The following is a 23,505-nucleotide window of genomic DNA, read 5'->3' on the forward strand; positions in this document are numbered from 1 at the left end:
GATTTTTGCAAACCGATGCCTGTTTACCCCTGTTCTAGCAGAGAAAGTTTAGGGCACATTGATTCTGTCATGTTAAGAAACAAAAGGTCGACTCCGCTCGGCCTCTTTAATAAGATTTAAACGCGGTTTTAAGTGACCCTGAAACGCAGGCGGGCTGTGGCGGCGGCGTCTTCGCGGGCGCTTGTCCGCAGCGGTTCGTCCCGGCCGGGTCGGCAGAGGCCGGATCCACACACGCCGGGGACGGCCTCGCGGAGGCCGGGCCGCTGTCCCGCCGGCCTCGGGGACCAGCCCTGCCGGCGGCGGCCCGGGGTGCGCGCCGCGCGGGGCCCCGGCCCGGCCCCCCGCCCCGCCCCGCGGCCTGAACGCAGACAAAGGTGGATGAAGTTCTTTGCAAGTTTCAAAGGCAGTTGCCGGGCAGCTTTGCAGAAACAATAACTCTTTTATTGGGAACAAATGTTGACATTTGACGGGCGCGGGAGGCCGCGGCCGCCGGGCCAGCGCTCCCTCCCCGTGCTCTGGGCAGCGCCCGGCCCCCGGGGCCCACCTGAGATTAAAGCGCGAATTGCGATAAATCGGCTGTAAGGTACCCGGGGCCGCGCGGGCTACGTCCCCGCCAAGCCTGCGCCCGAGCCCCGCAAGGCCCGCGTCCCCGCCCCGGCCCCGCGCCCGCCGCCGCGCGCCTCCCTCTCCCCCTCCTCCGCCCACAACTGCACAAGTCTACGTTGGCCGGGACGTAATTTTTTATTAACTAGATTTTAAAGCAAAAAATAAGAATCAGGCACAGCAACTTCCTTCCCTAAGAAGGATCTCCCTGTCTCTGTCTCTCTCGTCGCGTCTTCCTTTATCCTGCCTAGAGATCCGCATGGAGAAACCAGAGCTCGCTCTGCGTTTCCTTAAAAAGACCCCCCCGAAACACCTGCAGGTTTTATATTCTTAGCGGACATTAAAAATCAAGTTTCCCAGAAAGAAATTCAGGCCAGGAGGCAGGGTGGGTGAGTTATGGAAATCTTTGATAATTTGTTGGGCATATAAACATCAAAGAAGATTTGTTAGGCTGGGTTAATCTCCTGAGCTGCTTTGAGTTTTCACCAACTGAAAGGTGCACGTTGTGGTGGAGAACGAGGTCTGGTGTCTGTGTGTGCGTGTGTGTGTGCATGTAGGGAAGGGATCACATGTCCAGGTAAAGCAATCTTCTGTTCCAAAGGGAGCCAGCTTTCATCCAGGCTTCAGTTTCTGAACACAGGCAAGGAGGTGAATTTTTACTCGGGTTTTCTACGTGCACACTCTACGTTTCTTTGAAGAAATGGAGCGGTGTCAGTGTGTAGCTTCATTAGGGTGCATGATGTCACAGTGTTTTAATTTGTTAAATATTGTTAACTTTCATACTTTTCACAGAAGTCTTCAAAATACTTAAATTATAATCTTACGTATAACAGAGATATCGCTGCCATGTGCACTGTATTCCCTGCTGATTTAGGAAAGATGGCTAATACGAATAAAAGCAAAGTGCTTAACGCCTTCATATTGCATCCTAAAGCGTGATTCCTGGAGTGAAAGCCATTATCTTCACCGAAATTCTACAAAGCCTTCATCTAAAACCAAAACGAGCAAAGGCGCTCCCAGAGGCTCAGTTTCATGCCCACAGACTCGAATTCGCTTTCTTCCAGACATGCTGCCACAGAGTGGCCAGACTTCCTGCGGGAAACATCTTCCCTGTTGCCGAGAGAGATAGCTCGGATCCAAACAGGTCCTGGTCTTTTACTGGGGAGGCAGGAAGGAGAGGAAAATAGTTCTCCACCCCAAAGATTCACTTTCTGCTAACCTCCAAATGCTTACCAACTCAAAACCAACAAAATGCCTGAGAAGCAATAGAAAACCGAAACCTTGGTCTGCTCCTCAATCCGCAGTCAGACCACATAGCTCCTCCCTACAGGCACGGCTCTGTGACCAGTTCACAGCCCCCTGGCTTTGCCTCAAGTATCTAAGATTACTTTCAAATACCCTTTCTAACAAGACCCCAGCAAGAGGCCACTAATTTCTACTGCACAAAAAGCCACTGGAGAGAGATGCGTTTGTCAATATCATCTGGCCTGGCAATTTCCCATCCTCAGACACATCGGCCTATCAGCACTGGCAGATGTTTAGACAAGATTTTATAAATTGTTCAATATCAGCCCATAATGAACCCCAACTGACCATTCCAAAGCAGCTAAAGGCGTCCGGGACGACCCCCGCTGGGATCCAATAATGCTCTCAGGCTGCAGCATTATTAATCATGGAATAAAATAGATGAACCTCTTGAAAAATAAGTGTATGATTGATTAAAGGGCAATCTGAGAAGCTATTATTCTTGTTTTATAACCGTAAGTTATATTCACTCAATTTATCTTTGGAGAGGAAATAAATGATTGTTCATTTCTTTTCTGAAATTATATTAGAGGGATATCCATAAAATTTTGCTGGAAATTAAAGTGACAGTTTTGCTGTTTTTATGATACTAATCAAAGACAATATGTTCCTTGACTACAAATTCTAGCCTTGTCCTATAATTAGATAGTGAGTAACATATAACGAGGCAGTGGTGGAAGGTACTTTAAACTTCTCTTTCCCTCGGGGTTAGGGTAAGAACCACTGCAAGGAGAATAAATCTCTCCTCCCAGATTTTCCGCCTTGTGTTTAATGTGAGTCATATGAAAAGGCAAGGCAAGAAGTCGTTCAATAAATCTGAAGAATCTATGCCAATTTGGATAATTCAAGATTAAGATAAACAATTATTCTCCTCAATAAGTTATGGGGAGGGATGTAACTGTGACCCACGTCAGCACAATTCTCTAGTTACTGAGGAGATTCAATAAGCCTGTATCAGAAATAAATATAAAATGGGTCCTAATTCACAGGGGTATCAGGCCATTTTATTTTGCCTTGTTTTCTTTTTTAATATATACTAACAAGACATCTGCATATTCGGAGCACAAAATCTTAATTTTTTTTTGCAATGCATGTGTATATAAATAGTCTAAAACCATATGTAGCTCCCTCCTGTGTATTTCTCTTCCATCTGTCTTTTGTATGGACAGGAGAAGGGAGAGATTATTTTACACATTTTCATTAAAAAGCCTGAGGCCAGATCACCTGGGGGAGGGGCTGCTACCACTTAGGGCCCCCCACCCCCAAATCGCTCTTCCAGGACAAATGAGCCCCAGACACCGTACTGTTGTAGACTAGTTTGTTTTTATTTACAATTTAAGATATAAATTAGTAAAGAATTCTTGTTAAACAACCAACAAAGATTGTATAACTGGCAATGTTCAAATAAAAACCAGGCAGGGTTTATTTACAAAAAGTTTAGATTCCGTTGCAATACAACTTGCATAAATTACTAGAAGCTTTATATCATTATAAAAATAAATATCAAATTTGTTTCCACTTCTTAAGTACTCAAGTTCTATAATCACGTTTTATTTCTACTGTGTACATCTTTTACAAATCAATTTTACAGTAAATCCTATCACACCTATAGAATATATACCGTGGCAATGAAGTGATCAATTCAAGATATCCTGAGAAAAAAGATTGTTTTCAAAAGTCACACATACATTGGGGAAACTATACTATGCCAGCAAATTCACATATGTCCAACAAAAGTCTGTTCCGACGGTCTGTGGGTTGGCAGTGCCCTGTGGCTCCTTCTCCTTCACAGTGGCACGAGACGGGTCCTGATTTAGAGATCAGGTTTTTTATGTCTCTATATTTATGAACATGGAAAGAGAGAATGGCCTGCTGACTTTTTTTTTTTTTCCAAAGCAATTGTGACACCTACCTGTGGACCAAGGAAAAAACCCAATCACCCCAAATCCTTCAGTCCCAAACCAGCACCATCACATTTTAAAAAGAAATCCCTCTCACATGGTTTTGCCTCTTTTCCCATCTTCAAGATCTGCGATTAGTAATGCTGTCTACTTGTAAAGTGGGTTTTTTTTTTTTTTGAGATACTGCTGTCAGCCAGGCCAACTGCACGGTCCTATCTAATCCATCTGGACATGCGGACGGGCCTGATAAAAGACCTTCTGTGTCTCCCTAGTCTGACTCTGCAAGCATCATCTCTAAAGGGATTTGATGCCCCAAGTTTCAGGAGCGCTAGCTCATCACAGCAAGTGTCTATTAAGTGTCTAGCGCGGTAAAAAATAAATGGTTCAAAATTGCAAACAAATATTCAGACTTTAATCACCAAATATTTTTCCAAAGAGAAAACAACCGCAGTGGTGCAATAAATATATTCCAGTTAGAGTGATTCTGCAAAGCAGAACTGGAGCAAGAAAGAGGGGCTCTGTAAACGAGCAGGGGTCCTCGCCTACTTAAAGAAAAAAATAAAAACCAGGAGAAGATTGCAATGCTCTGTCCTCAGACCTCGTGACAAGAAGCAAGAAATACACATTAAGCGAGTTTACAGAGCTATCGGTGCAGGGAGGCTCCCTGAGGCGGGGGACCCCAGGGAGCTCACTTACTTGCATTGCTGTGTGCGGCCCTTCTATAGGTAGGGCTGGACGCCCCCACCAACCATGGTGCAGCCCTCACTGGCATCTGTCAGGGGAGGGGGCAGTGAGTCAGAACCTGACCCCAGAGCCATCTGTCTCCCAGACAGCAGCGCAGCCACCAGCCCGCACACCCACGCTCTCTGCACCCAGCAAGCAGCTTGGGGCACCTGACTGTCTCCCCGCCATGTCTGAGATGGACCTCGCTCTGTTCCCTCCTCCTCACTGTCTCTCCCCCTTGACTTTCTTTTACAGGTCTTATGAGATCCCACCTGAATTCTGAATGATAGAGGCAGTATGAGGAAAAGGAGAGGAAGAAAATAGGCTCTTGTTTTCTACTTTGAAATTTTGATAAACTAAGGCCTGTGGGAGGAACCGGCACATTTTGTTTCTTTCCAGCCAAAGGCGGGAAGAGGAGATTCAGCCGAGACGCTATTAATCCACAGGCAGCGCAGGAGCTGGGCTCAGTCAGCACGGAGACCAAGCGGTAATTTGCAACTTGTGGCAGTTTGTGTTTGCCAAAAGCAAACCGGTCACGATGATACTCATAGCAGCAAAAATAGCAAATCAAGGGGAAGTCAGTGACACGGGGTGGGACACAGGCCCTCTTGTGAGGCCAAGGTCTCCCGGCCCTTTCCTGCCTTCACCACCCTTCTCTCCTCCTAGCTTGTCGTCCAAGAGCCGCCGGCCCAGGACGGGCTGTCATTCTCCTCCTCTCCTTCAAGGGACAAAGCTCCCCCCAGGCAGACCTACAGGTGCCCCGGCCCCTTCCCCTGCTCCTCCGGAGTGCTCACTAACCAGGGACCAGGCTCTCCCTCCCCAGGGGACCCGCGGGCCACAGGCAGCCTACCTTTCTTGGGCTCGTAGCCGCCGCCCGGGGGCCGGTACTGGGGCTCCAGCGGGTGCGCGCCCGCCTTGCCCGCGTCGCTGGCCGCCTTGGGAGCCGCGTGCAGCGCCTCTCCGGGTGCCACGGCCGCCGAGTTGTACCGCAGGAGCCCCTGGCCCTGCAGCGCCGCGTTCAAGTTCCCGTAATTGGTGTAGTTGCTGTAGAAGGGCGACGTGTAGTAGAGGTGGCGGCCGAGGAGCGGTGACGCGGGGTAGGGCGAGCCTCCGGGCGGCGCCCCGGACGAGTTGGGCGCGGCGGCCGCGGGCAGCCCGGGCGGCGCGCAGCCCGGGCCCAGGCTCGGCTGCTTGAGGTCCGACGTGGCGATCTCGGCCAGAGACCACAGCTTGGGCTTGCTGGCGGGCGGCGGCGCGCCCGGCGACGTCCGGCTGCCCAGGGGCGTCTTGCCGCCGCCGCCGCCCCCGCGGGGCGCGGCCTCGGGCGGGGGACTCAGCAGCGGCGCCTCCACGCCGGTCAGCGGCGACGAGGTCACGGGCTTGGGCGGCACCAGGTCCCGCTCTCCCTCCTCCTCGTCGTCCTCGTCGTCCTCCAGGTCGTCGTACTTATCCTTGCACTCCGAGCCCGACTCGCACAGAGGGTCCCCGGCTCGGCACGGCAGCTTCTCCCCGTCTGACTCGGCGGAGCACGAGTGATCCGTGAGCGAGTCGACGTGCAGGCTGATCCCTGCAGGGGCGCGGGCACAGTCTGTGGCAAGCGGGGACACTGCGGGCACCCTGTGGGGGTTGGGGGCGCTGCCCCACAAGCTCCCGCACCTCCACCCAAAGCCAGCCGCGTCCTGGAGGGAGTATGAGCATCCCGGGAAGCGCTCCTGGAGGAGGCACAGGGCCCGGCATGCCAGGCGGCCTGGACAAGAGGCCCGAACCTGGAAAGTCGTGGGGGGAGGTGGGGGGGGCAGCGTCCTCCCCGATCGCCTTCTCCCGGAGCCCAGCTCTGCGCCCCGCCTGGGAAGAAAGCTCCCTCAACCTCGCTCCCGCCGCGGCCCCCTGCTCACCTTCGTCCTCCGCCGACGTCTCAGTGCCCTCCTGCGCCTTGTCCGGACTCTCCTCCTTGCTTCTGGCCGCGTCACCCTCGTCCTCATCCTCGTCCTCGCTTTTGTTCCTCGGGGCCCACGTCATCTTATTCTCCTTCTTGAGGCGTCTGCGCGCGTTGGCGAACCAGGTGGAGACCTGCGTGAGGGTCATCTTGGTGATGATGGCCAGCATGATCTTCTCGCCCTTGGTGGGGTAGGGGTTCTTGCGGTGCTCGTTGAGCCAGGCCTTGAGCGTGGCCGTGGCGTCCCGCGTGGCGTTCTTGCGGTAGGCTGGGTCGTTGAGTTGGTACGGGTAGGCCGCGCTGCCGTAAGGGTGGTAGCTGATGGCACCCGTCATCCCGGTCGTGTGTGCGTCGTAGGGCGCGCCCTGCAACCGACAAGAACCTGGTGAGCGGATTGCTCGGGGCCCTGACAGCCATCAGAGCGAGGGAGGCCCCTCCGCCAGCCCGTGGCCGCCTTTCCCACGGTGTTTCCAGCGCTGGAGCGGCGCTTCCCGCAGCAACAGAGCAAAAGGCCCCAGCGGGTAATTTGAGGCCAGCTGTGGATCACGACAGGCGGCGCAGTCTTGGTCTCACGTTTGCGAACGCTCTCGCTTTCCTAAAATGCATCTCCTCCCCAAATGCTCCTGAACCGCGGGGACAGACGGGCAGAAATATGAAGGCACACAGGCCCACAGGTAGTTTCTTGATATCTAAATTTCTCTGGATATTCCAAGGGCCGCTGCCTCCCCCGACCCCCCTTCCCCGCCCTTACATGGTTAAAAACCCACCCCAGAGCCCCCCGCTCCGCTATTCACCGCTCTAAAGCTCGGCAAATCCAATTTGCAACTCAGAAGCCAGTCACCGTTTCGAATTCTTCAAATACGCGGTAATTAGCATTTTAATTCAGCCTTTAACGTTTAAATTCGAGACTTTACAGCCTTCTCCGAGGCCCCAGCCACTCCGTCGCTGCCCTGGAATTCCACCGAGGGCGGGCAACAGCCATAACCCCAGGAACGGCCTCAATCGTCTAAGTAGCGCTCTGCCACCACCCGGGCCAGGCCAGCTGCAGAACCCGAGGAGCGTGGGCCGACCCCGTGTCGAGGAAGCAGGAGCTTCTCTCGGTACGCAAGGACCGGGGAAGCACTTAGAGGGTCATACAGACGCCCGCCAACACGTTTTGCGAAAGCGTGGCCTATGGGACAGATTAAGGCTGAGATCTTGGAGGGCCGGCCGGGCCCCAGAGCCGCGGCCTCAGGCTCCCCTCTCCCCCACAACCCGGTGACCCCAGCCCGGCAAGTAAATGCTAAGCGCCCGGCAGTCGCCCCAGAGGCCCCAGTGGCGCCGACCCTTGCGCCTGCGCCAGAAGAAGAGAGAGCCCCGGCCCGCTCTGCACTCCTCGTCAGGCTTCCTTGGCGCGTGAAAGGAGGACAACCCAGCACAGATCCCGACCCCGGCCGAGTCGCACTTCACCGGCTCTTGGGGAAAACGACACCGGGAGCCGAGGTGAAGCGGCACGGAGTGCGGGTCCCCAGCTCCGGCTCAAGACGTCGCTGGCCAGCCGCCCTGCCTCTCACCCGGGTCTCTTGTCCCGCCAGAGGCGCGGCGGCCCCAGCTGGCGACTCGGGAGCCACCGCCCACGGCACGTTCCCCGCGGCCCCGCTGGCCGATCCCGGGCCCAGCTCCGCACGAGCCGCGATCAGGATCTCCGAGCCCGGGGTCCCGCGTCCAAGCCCGCCCGCCCGCGCGCGATTACCATGTAGGACGGGAAACCGGCGGCGGCGGCGGCGGCGTCGGCCGAGTACTGCAGCGGGCTGCCGAAGCCGGTGGCCGCCTGCGCGGTGAAGGCCGCGGAGCCCGGGTAAGGGCTGAACGCCGAGCCCGACGCCGAGCGCGCCAGCTCCTCGCTGCGCGGCGCCGCCAGTGCCGACGCGCCGTACGCCGGGCACGAGTAGAGCGCCAGCGAGCCGGGCGCCTGGTACAGGTAGCCCTGCGGGTAGGACATGATGGGCGCGGGGCGCGAGGCCCGCGTCACGCCGAGCAGCGGGCAGGGCGCGCGGCGCCCTCCATCCACGCCCGGCCGGGCGCGGCGCGGCGGCGGGCGCGGGGACGGCGGGCCGAGGCTGGCCGGCCCGCGCACTAGCCCGGGCGGCCCGCGGGACGGGGGAGCGGCGGGGCGGCGGCGGCGGCGGCGGCGGCGACGGCGCGGAGCCGGTGGGCGCAGCCGCGCGCCAGGCCGGCGGTCGGGGTTTGGGGGAGTCTGGAGTCGGGAGTGAGGAGTTGAGGAAGGAGCGCTCGAGTTTCCGAGGGACATTGGAACGCGGAGCTGTCCGTCACTCGCTCATCTGCATATTCGGGCGCCCGCCCCCTCCCCTGCTCCGCCCGCTCCGCCCGCTCCGCCCGCTCCAGCCGCCAGGCCGCGGCCGGGGGAGGGGCGGGGACCGAAGGGGAGGGGAGGGGAACGCGGAGGAGCGGGAGGCGGGAGGGAAGGAGGGAGGAGGAGGAGGAGGGAGGGACGCGCAGGCTTTTGTGGCGCAGTCGCCTCTCGCGCAGCCCCAGCCCGCGGCCCGCGGCCCCGCGGCCAGGCGGAGCCGAACAGTGCGTCCCCCTCCCACTCACACGGACTCCCATCACCCACCCCCGCTCCCCCACCTTCCGCAGCCAGCCCCCCAGCCCGCGGCGCGCTGGCCGCCCTCCACTGCCCCGCCCCCAGCTCGGCCCGCAAGGACTAGGCAGAGGCTGCCCACTTCCACTTGGGGGACGAAAGGCCCGTACCCCTCTCTCCACCGCGAAGAGGCCGGTCCAGGTGACTGCACCCCGGACGCTAGCGTCCGGGCCGGGAGCCACGGGTGATGGAGGCGGGAGTGTGGCACCCGAAGCCCAGGTCCTCCGTGGGGTGGCGTGCGCGGCTCTCACTTCCACCTTCCTGGGTCCACCCTGCCTGCCACACGGTGCGCGGCTCCTCGCGTGGCCTCGCGTCTGGTCGCCTGCCCCTCGCCGCTCATCGTGTCCTCGCGGGACCTGGATCCGGGGCGCTTTCGTTGCAAACTACCAGGAGGGCCCTGAGGTGAGCTTTCTGCCCCGAAGTCCTGAGTGGAAACCCAGTCCCTGGGTGTTAGGACTTTCCGCTCTAGGAAGTGTTTTTGCAACACGCCTCCAGCGCTTTACCCGGGAAGAAGCCGCCCCGCAAAGGGTTTTGTTTTATTTTGTTTTAATAAGTTGACTCCTCTTTCGGATTTGTGTTATAAAACACTCGGGGGATGATTGTCACTGGACAGACCGCCTCTGGCACGACGTGAAGCCTTGCTGTCACTTGCGAAGGGATGAAAAAGCGACGGGCTGGTGGCACGGGCGGCGCAGTCAGCAGCACAGGTAGCTCAGGTAACGTGCGACTCCGGAGGTGCCCCAGGGGCCCACCGGCGAGACCTTAGCGATGGGCCCTGAGACCCAGTCCCTAGAAAACACCGCTCTCCCCATACCTGCTCCACCCCTCCCCTACCGGAGGCCAGTGGATGAGGGCTTCTGACGACCTGGTGGAAGGGGGAGGGAGGGTCACGATGGATGCTCGGGAGGTCCACATGGGGTCGTGTGTGCAGGGTCCCGGCGGGATCGCTCACACAACAGGTGCCACTTCCTCGGAGGCCGTCTCGAGTGGGTGACCTGTAAGGGGAGAACGTGGTGGGTGGGAGCTCCGGCCCACAGCTCCCCCCCCCAACTTCAAGACCCCGGTCCTGTGGACTTAGAAGCTCTCGGAGTTACCGAGTTCGGGTCGAGGTCGCGCGGGCGCCACGCACATCCTGCGGCCTCTCTGCTGGGCACGGCTGCAGCTCGTGGAGCAGGAAGCTCCAGCAGCCGGCCTGATAGCCTGCGGGACCTTCAAGGCAGTCAGGCTGCGTCTGTCTTTCCCCAGGTCCATGGGAACCAGTTGTCAACTGCAGTGCTGAGCTCGAGTAGAACCCATCCTCCTTGGCCTGGAGGAGCAGCACTCCCGGTAGGTGTGGCCCAGGCACGGTTCCACAGGCTGCCTCCCCTATGAGCCCCCAAACCACTCGCCCCCACTTGTCCTCCCAAACCTGCTCCCCCCCAACGCTTCCTACAGTCCACAGCCCAAACCTCCACACATCACCCCTCACCTCTCCCCCAGAAGCATTCCTCTGATGCCCCCAGCCCTGCCACACATTACTTCCTGTGCACTTTGGGCCGATGGGAGGATCTAGCCAGGGGAGTTTCAACAATGCTGCTACCCCAAGTAGTCCACCTGATTCAGTTCAGGACAGATATTTTAAGCCTCAAGAAGGAACAAGAAGGAGAAAGCTAGAAACCCCGGCATCCCGTGGAGCCGGCCCTAGACAGGATCCCTGGCATTTGTGGTCGTCCTGTGGGGAATCCGGCCAGGAAGAGGCCATAAATGAGCTTGGCACATGTTAGCTGGCCAGCAGGAACAGCAGCTGATCAGGTGACAAGCCTTCGGTTCGATTCCAATTACATAGTTAAAGTGAAAAAAAAAATCAGGTCTAATTTTTATCTCCAAGGAGGACTGGCCTGGAGTATTTCCATTTCTGAAGACCAGTTCCTGCTGTTGTTTCATTAGCATTTGGGGCTGCCCCCCTCGCCCTCCCCACCTCCTGCACCCTCTGGGCTTGATCTCTGCCAGGGGCAGAAAAGAAAACAGCAAATTATTACAGAAACATCCTCAGTTTGGAGCAGGAGCATAAGCTCCGATACACTCGATTTTGACATCAATTAAGTGCATAACCAGACATGTGCACGTGGCTTTGGAGGGTCTCCCGTGGCCCCGAGTGCATCTCCAGAAACGGCGCCCTGCTCTTCCCTCTCCCTTGAGCTCCATGCTGCCGATTCTAAAGACAGCCTCTTCTCTGACTGTATTTCCCCCCAGCAATTATACTCCTCCACTGAAATCTAAATTTTCCATACTGCTGCCTGCTACTAATAAAAACCGTCTACCTTGCACTATTAAACAGTCGAATCGCACTACATGCCGTTTTTATTGGTAGTGACTGTAGCAAATTAAAATGCCTACGCACAGACATTAAAACTTACGCTCGGCATAGTTATTGGGATATATAAACTCCGTGTTACTTGAAAGCTCTCTGATTTTTTTAAAAATCACTTTCCCTTTTCTTAAAGTTGGCTTAGTCTTATTTTAAAAAAAAATCAGTCAGGAGAACATGCTGCCAGTGTCGAGGCTCCACGCAGCGGCTCCGTGCGAGGGGGGTCTGGATTCGCTGGAACCGCGTGTCGGGTTCCCGCGGGGAGCGCTCGGCCGCGCCCAGGGCCCCGCGGCCGTCTCTCTCGGAGAGCAGGGACCTGGGTGACTCGCTCCCGGGCGAGGAGGGTGTTCAGGCATGTGCAGCGCCCGGGTACGGACAGGCACTTGGCTCCTGTTGCTTTCAGTTGCCCTCCGAGCTGGAGTGGAACAGAATGGGAGACACACACGGGGCACACCGGCGGACTGCCCAGACAGCGCGCTCATCGGAACCATTACCTGGGCGACTGCCAGTTTCAGGTTTACGGTGGAGCCCCCCCGCTTCCCCCATGCATGCATTAAAAAAAAAAAAAAAGTTAACATGGCCACGTTCTGTTTCTTGTCCCAACAGTGGTCGATACACTTGGAACAAGTCGGCGTGGACATGCACGTTCCGACGAGCCGCGGTTTCCTGGAGGCCGTGCTCCGGGAAACGACAGACACGCGGCTCGGGCTCCGGGTCCTTCCCGGAAAGCGGCGGCGGCGCAGGCTGGGGCGTCTCCGCACGCGGTCCGCCCGGGGCTCCCGACCGCCCGGCCAGGCCGAGCAGCGACGCGGCCCGAAGTCGTGCGCGCGGGCGGCGAGGGGGCGCTGTGGCCCGCGGCTGCCGCCTCGTCCCCACAGCGGTGGCCCCGGCGCCGTCCCCGGCCACCGACGGGCAGCGGGCGCCCGGGCCCTGCCACCTCCCACGTGGGTGTGATTCGGGGAAGGACACTGACTCTGGAGCATTTCAATAAAAGCTAAGCCGAGCAAGGCCTTTCTCTCACTCCGCCTTTTTACCTTGTCTTCGCTGGAGTTTGTAAATTTGGTGGGAAAACAGCTACCACTCCAGAGGTAAATTAGGGACGGGGGTTCGATTGAGATTAAATAGACACACTTTACCCGGTTCCTCCTATAAAGTGCCATATAAATGTAAGTACTTCCACTGTATCAAGGCAGGCTTCTGGTGAATTCTTAATAGGGTCTCCCTCCTGTCCCAGCGCTTCCTGGCGGGACTGCAGAGCCGGTGGCAGCAAGAAGGGGAGGGGGCAGCATAGGGATTCGGTTCTGCGTTTTCCTTTTCTTTTTTTTTTCCCTTTCTTCCTTTCTTTCTCTTTCTTTCTTTCTTTCTTTCTCTTTCTTTCTTTCTTTCTTCTTTCTTTCTTTCTTTCTTTCTTTCTTTCTTTCTTTCTTTCTTTCTTTCTTTCCTTTCTTTCTTTCTTTCTGAATCGAAATACGTCGCTGTAAATTGCACAAAATTTAAGTCAGAATGAAACGTAAATGCCTTTGAAGCGTGGCTGAGCCCTCTCACTGATCTACAGACACGTGTGATTGGATCTCCGAGGTTCTCAAACTCTCTTCTGATGCGGCACCGTGCCTCTGAAGAGCAAGGCCGGAGGCGAACCGGCACAAGGCCAGAGGGTCCCCGCCACTCCCGTCCTGGACCCTGTGCAGGGACGCGGCTCGGGCGGTGACCTGGGGCTGGGGGCGGGGTGGAGCGGCCGGGACCTAGGACTCAGGACGGGCTCTTCTCACACTCCGGGCACCGTGTGCCCGGTCAGTGGCCCGGGTCTCCCAGTCCGCCGCCTGACTCCTTAGCTCCTGGCTGCTAACGTGTCCCTCCCGGTCTCCTTTAGTGGGCAGCACAGTTCCCATCGTCTGCACGGATGCCCCGCCTCCGACGTGCTTCCTGAAGTTTCCCCCGAGCAGCAGCCCGAGAATCCTCCCCTCGCCATTTCTCAGCGTCCTGCGGGTTTCTGTCCTCCCATCTCCGGGCCCTTCCCTTCTCCCCGCCCTCCCGGGTCCGCAGCCCCATGTCCCCGCGCTGCGCTGGCCTGTGCGTCCCGAGCCCGGAGCGCCCAGGAAGGGAGGTGGGGCTGCCGGAGACCAGCCGAAGGATCCAAGTTACGGAGACCCGTTTCCGGAGCAGCGAGCACCCGAGCGCCTTCGTTCTCCCATCGGCAGCTGTTTGGAAGGAGAAACATTTGCGAGTCCTTCGCCTTTCACGTTCACGGCCGCGCACATCGGCGCCCCGGACACACGCACGCGCACACTCGCGCTGCCTGGGGCCGTCCGGGGCCGCGGGAGCTGCTCTGGACAAGTGCAAACAGATGAAGAGTTGTCAATTTTTTTTGTTTTTGTTTTTTCTTTAAAGTGATTCTGCAGTTTTTGGAAGAACTTAGCTCACCCCGACCCCCACCCCCGTCCCTCCGGCAGGTGCTCCGTGGCTTTCTCATCACCGTTTTACGCGCCGCAGCGCCTCTCGGTGCGCGCGTGCGGATGCGGGTGCCGGCGCGCCCAGGGGCTGCGGAGACCGCAGGAGCCGATCTGACCCGGAAGGAGCAGGTAGGTTCCTCGCCGGCAAGAAAACATTGCAGGAGGAGGAAGAGTTCCTCGAGTTTTAGGACAATTTACTTTTATCAGGCAAGCGAGGCTGTAGAGAGCGTCTGTCAGGGGCTGTGTCTCATCTCCTTTGCTAACTTTTAATTCGGTTTGTGCACCCAGAGGGCTCCCCCAGACCACGATTCGGCGGCACGTAGTCACACGCACACGCCAGCCCTTTTACTCCCCGAAGTCTCCCACACAATCTGACACACCTGGGCTGCAGATCCAGAAGTCAGGGGGGATTTTTTTCTCCTTTGTAAATACTGGAAAGAGTGCAGAAATAAAATTTGTTCAATTGGATTGCATTATAAGTAAAAATTTCAGTTGGACAGAAAATAAATTGCTGACCGAGGGGAAAGATCTTTGCAGCCCCCATAAATGGGAAAATTGTTCTGCAGAATCAGAAAGGGTTCCCACACTCAACAGGTCAAGACAAGCCACTCAATGGGAGAAATGGGTCGGGGCGCAGGCAGGCCCTCCACACATAGGAGCCTGAAAAGCCAAGCAGGCAAAGAGGTCCACATTCACCCGTGACATCATACAGTGTCTAAGATGTCACGGCACCCACTGGATGACACCAAAGACGGCCCAGGGTGTGCAGAGACAGGGCACCGCCCCCCCCCCCGGCTGCACTCACTTTCTTAGACTGCTGCCAAGAAAGTAGGGGGACACTGGGCAACACCAGAAGAAGCAGGAGATGCCCAGTCCCTGCCTCCTGCCCTTGGAGCCCTTTCCTCATCGTCCACCGCAGAGAAAATGCCAGGCAGGGGCACTGAGGCCCTGAGGCCCTGGCACAGTCCTTGCAGCATTGTTTACGAAGGGCAGGGTTGGGACCGGCCTAAATGGCCGTCAGGAGGGGCCTGGACACAGTCTGTGGCATATTTCATGAAACAGAAAGTTCCCCAGGGGGCGGAAGTGAATGAAGTGGGCCTGCTTGTGTCAACGTGAGTAAGTCCTGAAAGTACAAAGCTGAGTGGGAAAAAAGTAATAGCTTTTCAAAAAGGATGCAGACACCAGGATGCTGACTGCAGAATTTTACAAAAATACAGCATTATGTCTACTCTTTACGGGGTGAGGGTGGTGGCTGCAACAAGGCGAGGGGACAACGGCCTCCCCTCCTCTGCAGGCCTACGGAGTGCCTGAGAAGGGGAGAGGTGGGGGGGGAGTGACAGTCTATTAATAATATTTCATTCCTGAAAAGCACATCTGATGCACATGTCACAAAAGATTATTAACTAGGAGTGACAGTCCCGTGGGATAGTACTCTGTCCATCCCTCTCATGTGAAATATTTCACACTTTGAAAATTAAAAATAAGTGTTATCATTTAAAGAAGTGTCATCGCTTGGAAGTAGAGTGAACTAGTTGAGAAGTACTTTCTTTTAAAAAAATAAATAAATAAAACTGATTTCTCAAAAATTCACATTCTTCATCTCCTTCTTTCCTTCTTCAGTCTCCCATCCTTTGAAACATAAGGTCTTGGATTTGCTGTTTAGACCTTTACACAGATTGTCACTGGTGTGGATGTCTTTGGAACATCACCCAGAACGTGGCAGGGAGAAACAGGCTTCCTGAGCAGGGTGCATCCCACAGGGCCCGAGGCCCCTCATCTGGGACCTGCCGGCTAGCTGCTCACCCCATGGAAAGTGGAGGCCTGGCCTCTCGCTCTGCCCAGGGTCGTGGCCCTGTCACTGAGACCACCGGCCACCTGCACGCATCTGTGGGAGAGGATGCTTTACCCTGGATGGAATTCTGCATCTTCCCCTACACAGAGCAGATGTATTTTGGGAAATTCAAATCAAGATTAGAGAGAGGGGCTGTGAGGAGACAGAAAGATGGGGGAGGCCACTGGGGAAGGACAGCCAACCTGGAAAGGAGAAGATGGGTAGGATCCAGGCTCGCCTCCCCCACAGCTGGGCTCCAGTCTCCAGCAGGCCCTCACCCCTCACATGCCTCGTCACTCTCAGAATAGAACTCCATGCCTTGCTGGCCCCTCAACTGCTTCTAGAAATGACTACCTCTCTGCTGTCATTCTCCATTTCAGCCAGAGGGGTTGGGTCTTCCTACACAGATCTGCTCAAAGCCCCTGCAGAGCTGGAGAGGCCTTGAAGCCAAGGCCTGCAGCCTGGCTCTGTCAGTGATTACGGACGTCTGGCCTCCACATTTCGCCCTTTTCCTCAACCTGCTCAGAGTCAGGCAGGGAAGAGGCTGCTGCTTCCTGGGAAACACCTCCGTCCGGAGGCACCCTGCGCCTACGAGGACGAGGGCCGTTCAGGGCTGACGTCTGCCCACAGCTGTGGGCTGGCTGCCCTGGCTCTCTGCTCAGCTTCCCTGGCCCTGCTGGTGTCCTGGAGTGAATGGTCCTCTGACTCCAGTGCCACCCTGACTCCAGGCTTGGCAAGTCGTGGGCACCAGAAACGTACTGATTAAATGAATCAATGAACGAGTGAATGGCTTGCTCTTGGCCATTCACCTTTTCTTCTAAAAGGTAAACCAGGGCTTTGAGAGAGAGAAACAGGACAATCACAGGGCCACTCACTCACATCCCAGCTCTGCTTGCCCCTTGGAGATCCCTCTGCACCTGCGTGTAGTGGGCACTCCAGGCAAATCCAGTCACATCTCGGGGGGCTGGCACGCCAGGGTAAAGCAGGGGCAAGTCTGTAGGTTAAATTTTAAGGCCCAATGGATATGCACACTTAAAATAACATTCAGTTTTGAAAATAAATTCCTGAGTCAGCTATCATCCCCAAGCCTTGCATTCCTTGAGAAAAGTGAGTGTGCATTTTTTTTTTTTTTTTGGATCCCACATGACGCACACTTGTTCCCAGCACACAGGCATTTGGGAAAAAAGGAACTTGAACAAAAGCAAACTGAACTTTGATGACGTTTTTAGTAAAAAAAAAAAAATTCAGAGTGGGAAAGAGTATTGCAAACTTTATTAAGGGTGGAAGGTATAGCTCAGTGGTAGAGTGTGTGTTTAGCAGGCACGAGGTCCTGGGTTCAACCCCCAGCACCTCCACTAAATAAACCCTTTAATTAGATCCCAGCAAGGTTTCTGAAGATAGAGACAAACTTATTCTAAAATTTATTTTTAATGGCATGAGCTTTAGGAGAGCTGAAACAATTTTGACAAAGAAGAGTTGAGTGGGAAGAACCAGTCTACTTGTTTCCAAGATATTTCATGGTTCCAGAAATCAAGAGAGTGTGATGTTGATGGGGGAATAGACATATAGATCACTGGGAAAGAAGAGAGAATCCAGAAACAAGCACATTCAAATATCCCTGACTTAATATAACAAAGGCGCAACGCCATTCAGTGAGAGAAAGTTAATCTTTCCAACAAATGGTGCTGAAGCCATTGGCTATCCGTAAGTGCAAATACACACACAAGCTCCAACCCAAGTCCACACTTTGTACAGAGATTAGCTCAACATGGGTCATAGACTTAAATGGAAAATTATGAAACTCTTAGAAAAATAGGGGAGAAAATCTTCAAGATCTAGGGCAAATAATTCGTAGACTAGACCCCCAAAGCACAATTCATAAAAGGAAAATTTGATAAATTGGTCTCTGTCTAGTTTAAACCTTTTGTTCCCTAAAAGAATGAAAATTTGCAGACTGAGAGAAAATATTTGCAAGACTATGCACCCAACAAAGGACTAGTATCAAGAATATATAAAGAATACTCAAAGCTCAACAGTAAAACAAAATAAAACAAAACAAAACAAAAACTGCAAAACAATCCAATTAGAACTTGGTTAAAAGACAAAAAGACATTTCACCAAAGAGGATACACAGAAGGCAACTGAGCTCATGAAAGGTGTTCAGCATCGTTAGCCATTAAGGAAATGCAAATTAAAACCACAGTGAAATATATGCTATCAGAATGGATAAAACAAAAAAATTAAAAAGTGACACCATCAAAGGTTGGTGAGTGTGCAAAGAAACTAGATTATTCCTAACTTGCTGGTGGGAATATAAAATGGTCAATTCACTCTGGAGAACAGTTTGGCAGTTTCTTATAAAACTCAACTTGCAACTACCATGCACTCTAGCAATTGCATTCTTGGGCATCCATCCCAGAGAAACAGAAACTTATGTTCTCACAAATCCTGTACACGGATGTTCATAGCAGCTGTATTTGTAAGAAACAGAAATTGGAATCAGCCCAGATGTCCTTCAGTGGGTGGAATTAATGCTCAACCAGACGCAGGAGTGAGTTATTGGTCTACACAACAACATGCGCGAATCTCTGGAGAATTAAACTGAGGGAGGAAAGCCAATCCCAGAGGCTGTCTACTGCATGATTCGATGAATAGAACATTTGGGAAATTACCAAGGTTTGGAAATGGAGAATAGTTAGGTGGTGGCCAGGGCCGAGGGACAAGGGCTGGGGGGTGGGGGTGGGGGGCCCGAGGGAGGTGGGATGTGTTTACAAAGGGGAACAGGAGGGCTCCTGGTGGTAATGCGAGTCAGCACCCCGACTGCGTGTCTTCAGAGACCTTCAAGGCGTGAGGGCGAGAGAGGTGTGTGGTCCATAAGGCACGGTGCTTCCTCTGAGCACAGGAAGGCAGGGCAAGTGACGAGGGGCAGTAGAAATCATGTCCTTCTGAAGATGCAAAGCCAGGAACAGCTTCCTCTGTTTTTCGACTTTGCTAAATATTTGGTGATTTTCAAAAGTTATACACAGAAGTGATGGCTTGGATGTTCACTGTCATGGAATGAGAAGGAAAGCATGTTTTTATATTTTTTATCTTTTGAAATCTTTCACTTTTCCAGATTTTCACATTCATCTGAGAAAAAAATTCAGGGTCATCTTTTATATATAGATTCTGACTCATGGTAGGGAATCAGTTATACCTGAGATGACACACATATACTTTAATTTATGTTTAATGTTGAAACATTTTTAAATATATCTCCCCTCATATACTAAAAGTCTTTTTCCTTCACCATTGCATATTTATCCACTTGATTTATTTTACAAGATGTGTAAGATTTTAAACCTGTAATATCAACATTACTACTAACGGTAAATCACTGAGTACAGTTTTTTATTTTTTTGCAAATCTTTCAACATCTAGAAAATACCACATTTGGGGTGCACAGAGTGATGTTCAAAACTACCTGAAAATAGCATTTTGTCTGTTAGCAATTTTACACAAAGATTTATTTTTTTCTACCTATTCTAATTTTAGGGCTTCTCCCCTTTTCTGTCTGAGTTAAGTGCTTGTAATTCAATAACTCCCACGGTTTAAAAGTCCCAGAACGTGTACTCAGAAGTCTTGGCCCCTTTTGTTATCAACCCCCTCCCGGTCCATCTCTCCTGCCTTCTATCTGTCCGTCTGTCTTTGTTAGTTTCTAGCGAGTCTCCCCGCATTTCTTTTCACAAGTGTGAGCAGACACATGTGCACGTCCAGTGATGACAAGTCAATAAATGTCTCTCTTCCTTAGGAAACGTACAGCTTTCCATACCTTGCTGTTTCTTCTTAACAGTAACTCAGGGAGATCACTGCAAACTGCTTTCTAAAGACGTCCCCCCTTTCCGCCAAAGTACCTGAATAGCATTCCCTCTGGTGGCGAGTGTCGTACTGATCTAACCAGACCCGCAGTGAAGGGAGTTCTTGCCACGTAGAAGCTTTCACTTTGTTCGCAGGGCCACGCGGGCAGCGCCTCACAGGATGCTTCTCAGTGGTGAAGGTGCAGCCTCGGCGTGGGGCCTGCGACGTGGGGTGCTGGTCATAGGGTGACTGCATGTGCAGTTTTACCCAGAACTGCTATATTTCTGTTCTATTTTGTATTCCAAACGTCAGTGTAAGAGACTGCATGGTTCTTCACAGCCTAACCAGTACAGACGGCTTAAAGAAACTTGGGATCTTCTAATCTGAAATGTGAAAAGTTGTATCTCATTGTGGTAATTTAATAGCTTTTTTGAGGAATTGTTTAAGTAGAATTAAACGCACTGATTTTAAGTGTGCAGGTGGATGACCGGGGAACCCCACAGTCCAGTTTCACAGCATTTCACCCGTGTCCCCAACCCGGACGCTACGGGTGCTCTCTGCCACTACGCACGCACGTCTTCCAGAGTCCATGTAAGTGGGCTCGGATACTGTGCTGCCTTCTGTGTTGGACTTTCTCAGCGAGCCAGGTGTTTTCTGACGTTTACACAGGGAGCCCTCGGCGGTACTGTGGGTGTGGCTCCAGACCCGCACAATAAAGGAGATTCACCACAGGAAAGAGGGCCACGTGAGTTTTTTGTTTCCCAGTGCTTACAAAGGTTATGTTTACACCGTACTCTGGTCTATTAAGTGTACAATGGCATTATGTCTTTTCAAATGCACACTTGCTCTAAAAATACTTTATTGCTGAAAAGAAAAGCTAAGCACCGCCTAAGGCTTCAGCGAGTCACAGCGGTAGCATCACAGGTCACTGAGCACCAACCGCCACAGCGCGCACAGTAAGGGAAAAGCCTGAAATATTGCGAGAACTGGTAAAATGTGACACGGAGACATGAAGTGGGCGAACGAGGTTGGAAAAATGGCACCAGCAGACTTGCTGGACGCAGGGTTGCTGCCAACTTCCGATATATAAAAAAAAAAATTGTACTGTCTGCAAAGCCCAGTGAAATGAGGTCCGCCTGCTGTGGCATTGCCTGAACTAGTAATTCAGCCCTCTTTCTGTCAAGTGCGCCTCCCAGGTATGGGCATACCACGTCTTTTGCAGTACATTGCAAAAGTTGGTGGTTGGTGGACATTGGTGATGTTCCCATTTTCAAGGCTGTTTTGACACAAGCTGCTTGCAGCACTGGTGTGCAAGCCCTTGTGTGGACGTGTTTTCATTTGTCTTGGGTAGATTCCCAGGAGTGGAATTGCTGGGTTGTAGACTAAGTGCTTATTTACCTATTAAAGAAACTGCCAAGCCATTTTCTAAAGGGACTGCACCATCTGGCATCTCCCAGCAATGTGTGAGAGTTCCGGTGGCTTCAAATTTGCGTTGATGCTGGACAAGGTCCCCCTCCTCTGTCTCAGCCACTCTGGGGGCAGAAGTGTGTCTAACTGTGTTTCTGCAGATTTTGTATCGGTCTGCTTGGCATCTCTTTATCACAGTGCCAATTATATTGACTGTATTTTCTTATCTTCTGTATTTTTTGTGCTCTGGTGTTTGTGGTCCTTCCAGACCCAGAAAGAGACTGCCCCTCCCAGGGCCAGCACATTCCTAGAGGTAAAACAGCTCCTCCTGGAGCATGTCTCACGTGCAAATCAACCGCCCACCTCCTTATCTGACTCTCACACACCAAGCCAATGCTTCCTTTGCGCTAAATCATCCCAGGGTTGGGTTCCAGGAAAGTGGAGACCATCCCTCTTCCCCAAACACCGCCAGAATGATTCAGACTAACCAGCCCTGAGCTGTGGCCCCTGTGCAGCCTTGCTCTCCTGAGGAAACCTGGCTTGAGCCCCCTCCTCACCTCTGCGTCTGCCTCCGTCTAGAGCCTGTGGCCCTGTGCAGTGTGTCCCCTTCTCCCAGGAAGTGTGGGCAGTAAGTTCTTCTTCCCATGGCATTAACCTCTCCGGGAACTTAGTCACCTCCACGAGGTAAAATCCTACATGCACCTTTTAGAACAAAGTGGCGTTTCCTCATGGTTTACTGTGAATTTTTTTCAAAAAGCTAGTGATGCTGATGGTTTCCCACGTGCCTGGTGGCCACCCACGCGCCTTCTTGGAAGAGTCTGTGCAGTCCTCACGGCCACTTACAGCACTGTATTGTTTCTCCTCTAATGGCTGCATTCTAAGGGTTCCCTGTGTACGCTGGTCACAGCCCTTCTTCAGACACGTTGTGGAAATGGTCTCTCACCATTTGCGGCTTGCATTTGAATTTTTTTTTTTCATTTTATTCATGGAGTTTTTTTCAACAAGCAACACTTTCAATTTTGATAAAATTCAATTTTCAAAAATCCTTCTTTTTGATTTGTGGGGGGTGGTGTGTATGCATGTGTCACTGTTAAAGAAACATTTGCCTAATCCGAGATCATGAAGATTTTCTCTAGGTAATTCTTGCAATTTTTAAAAACGATTTTAGCTCTTACATTTAGGCGTATTATGATTCATTTTGGAATCGTTTTGTGTATATGGTAAGAGCCAACGTTAATTTTCCCCACACAGCATATAGTTATTTCTATGCCACTTATTAAAGACTCTGCTTCACCCAGTGAATTATCTTGGCACTTTTGCCAAAAAAGCAATTGCCCGTTCTAGTGTAGGTGTGTCCCTGGCTCCTGACAATGTCGCACTAAGGTCTCTGTCCGTCCTGAGGTCAATCCCATACCATCTTTTCTTTAATCCCTTTACACTGTCTTAAATTATGTAATATAAGCCTTTTACCTTTATTTTTTTCATAAAACTATTTTCAAAATTCTAAGTCCTTTGTATTTCCTTGTAAATTTTGAGTTAACTCATTTTCTACAAAAAGTCCTGTGGTTTGATTGGAATTTAACTGTAATATAGATCAATTTGTGGCGAACTGCTCTCTTAAAAAATTCAATCCATTAATATAACATACCTTTCCTTTTATTTAGGCTTTTTAAAATTTTCCTCAGTCTCTATCCAATAAACCATTGACGTCTCTGAAAAAGAATTTTTCTCAGGAATGTTTTATAGTTTTAGTGTGAAATCTTGAACAACATTCACTGACATTGTTTCTAAGCATTTTCCTTACTTATTTGCAGCATTGGGAATGCATCTTTGCAACATATTTTCAAATTATTTATACAGAAGTACAAGTGATTTTTGTATATTGATCGTGTGTCCTGCAATCTTGCTAACTTTGGATTTTGATTTTATCAGCTTTCTGTAGACTTTAAAAATTCTCTCCACAAGTGATCATGTCTTTTGTGAATAAGGAGTTTTATTTCTCCCTTTCCAACTCGTTTGGCGTCTACTGCATTGTCTGTCTTCATCGCACTAGCTGCAACCTCAGGCCACGCAGCCCTGCTGTGACGCAGGCTCACGAAGCACGCCCCGGCTATCCATTTTGAAGATGTCCTTATGCTAGGAAAGCTTCCCTCTTCTCCTAGGTTGCTAGGAGTTTTTAATCAAATGGAGGCTGCACTTTCTTGTAAATTATTTTTTCTGTATCTATCAAATAAATACAGTTTCAAAATTTAATTCTATTAATATGGTGTGTAGCATTAACTGACTTCCAAATGTCAAACTAACCTTGAGTGAGTGAGATGAACTTCCCACGGTCATGGTTAAATGATCATTTTACACGTCTGTGTCTCATGAACACAGAAACAAAAATCTTCAAGTATGTTAATGAATTCAGTCCAGCAACTTCCGAAAGAATGACACATCATGCACAAATGGGGTTTGTCTCAGGAATTTAAGATTGACTCCACTCGGGAAAACCAACCAATGTAATTCATCATATTAATGA

The 23,505-nt window shown here is 52.3% G+C and overlaps 2 protein-coding genes across 6 annotated transcripts; one reads left to right on the plus strand and one right to left on the minus strand.

Annotated features, from left to right (window-relative positions):
• Positions 1–3,214: 3,214 nt before the first annotated feature.
• Positions 3,215–8,711, minus strand: IRX2 (iroquois homeobox 2). Of its 2 annotated transcripts, XM_032469630.1 has the most exons (5): positions 8,201–8,711; positions 6,428–6,833; positions 5,383–6,099; positions 4,506–4,581; positions 3,215–3,820 (listed from the first exon to the last, which is right to left on the minus strand). In XM_032469630.1, exons 1-4 carry the CDS (start codon positions 8,447–8,449, stop codon positions 4,529–4,531), a joined length of 1,425 nt encoding a protein of 474 aa, XP_032325521.1. In that variant the 5' UTR covers positions 8,450–8,711; the 3' UTR covers positions 3,215–3,820; positions 4,506–4,528. The 2 variants fall into 2 exon arrangements, with proteins under 2 accessions (XP_032325521.1, XP_032325526.1); XM_032469635.1 differs by lacking the exon at positions 8,201–8,711 and adding an exon at positions 7,263–8,015 and having other exon boundaries at positions 3,221–4,581.
• A 159-nt stretch (positions 8,712–8,870) lies between these two features.
• Positions 8,871–12,476, plus strand: C3H5orf38 (chromosome 3 C5orf38 homolog). Of its 4 annotated transcripts, none has more exons than XR_004315827.1 (5): positions 8,871–9,250; positions 9,500–9,511; positions 9,723–9,825; positions 10,355–10,435; positions 12,063–12,476. XR_004315827.1 is itself a non-coding variant. In XM_032469646.1 (4 exons), exons 1-3 carry the CDS (start codon positions 9,297–9,299, stop codon positions 10,386–10,388), a joined length of 387 nt encoding a protein of 128 aa, XP_032325537.1. In that variant the 5' UTR covers positions 8,919–9,296; the 3' UTR covers positions 10,389–10,435; positions 12,063–12,476. The 4 variants fall into 4 exon arrangements, 1 of the variants encoding a protein (XP_032325537.1); XR_004315816.1 differs by adding an exon at positions 11,860–11,971 and having other exon boundaries at positions 8,876–9,250; positions 9,500–9,825; XR_004315805.1 differs by having other exon boundaries at positions 8,890–9,250; positions 9,664–9,825.
• Positions 12,477–23,505: the final 11,029 nt, after the last annotated feature.

The sequence above is a fragment of the Camelus ferus genome, chromosome 3 (genome assembly GCF_009834535.1).
Source record: "Camelus ferus isolate YT-003-E chromosome 3, BCGSAC_Cfer_1.0, whole genome shotgun sequence".
Lineage (NCBI taxonomy): Eukaryota > Metazoa > Chordata > Mammalia > Artiodactyla > Camelidae > Camelus > Camelus ferus.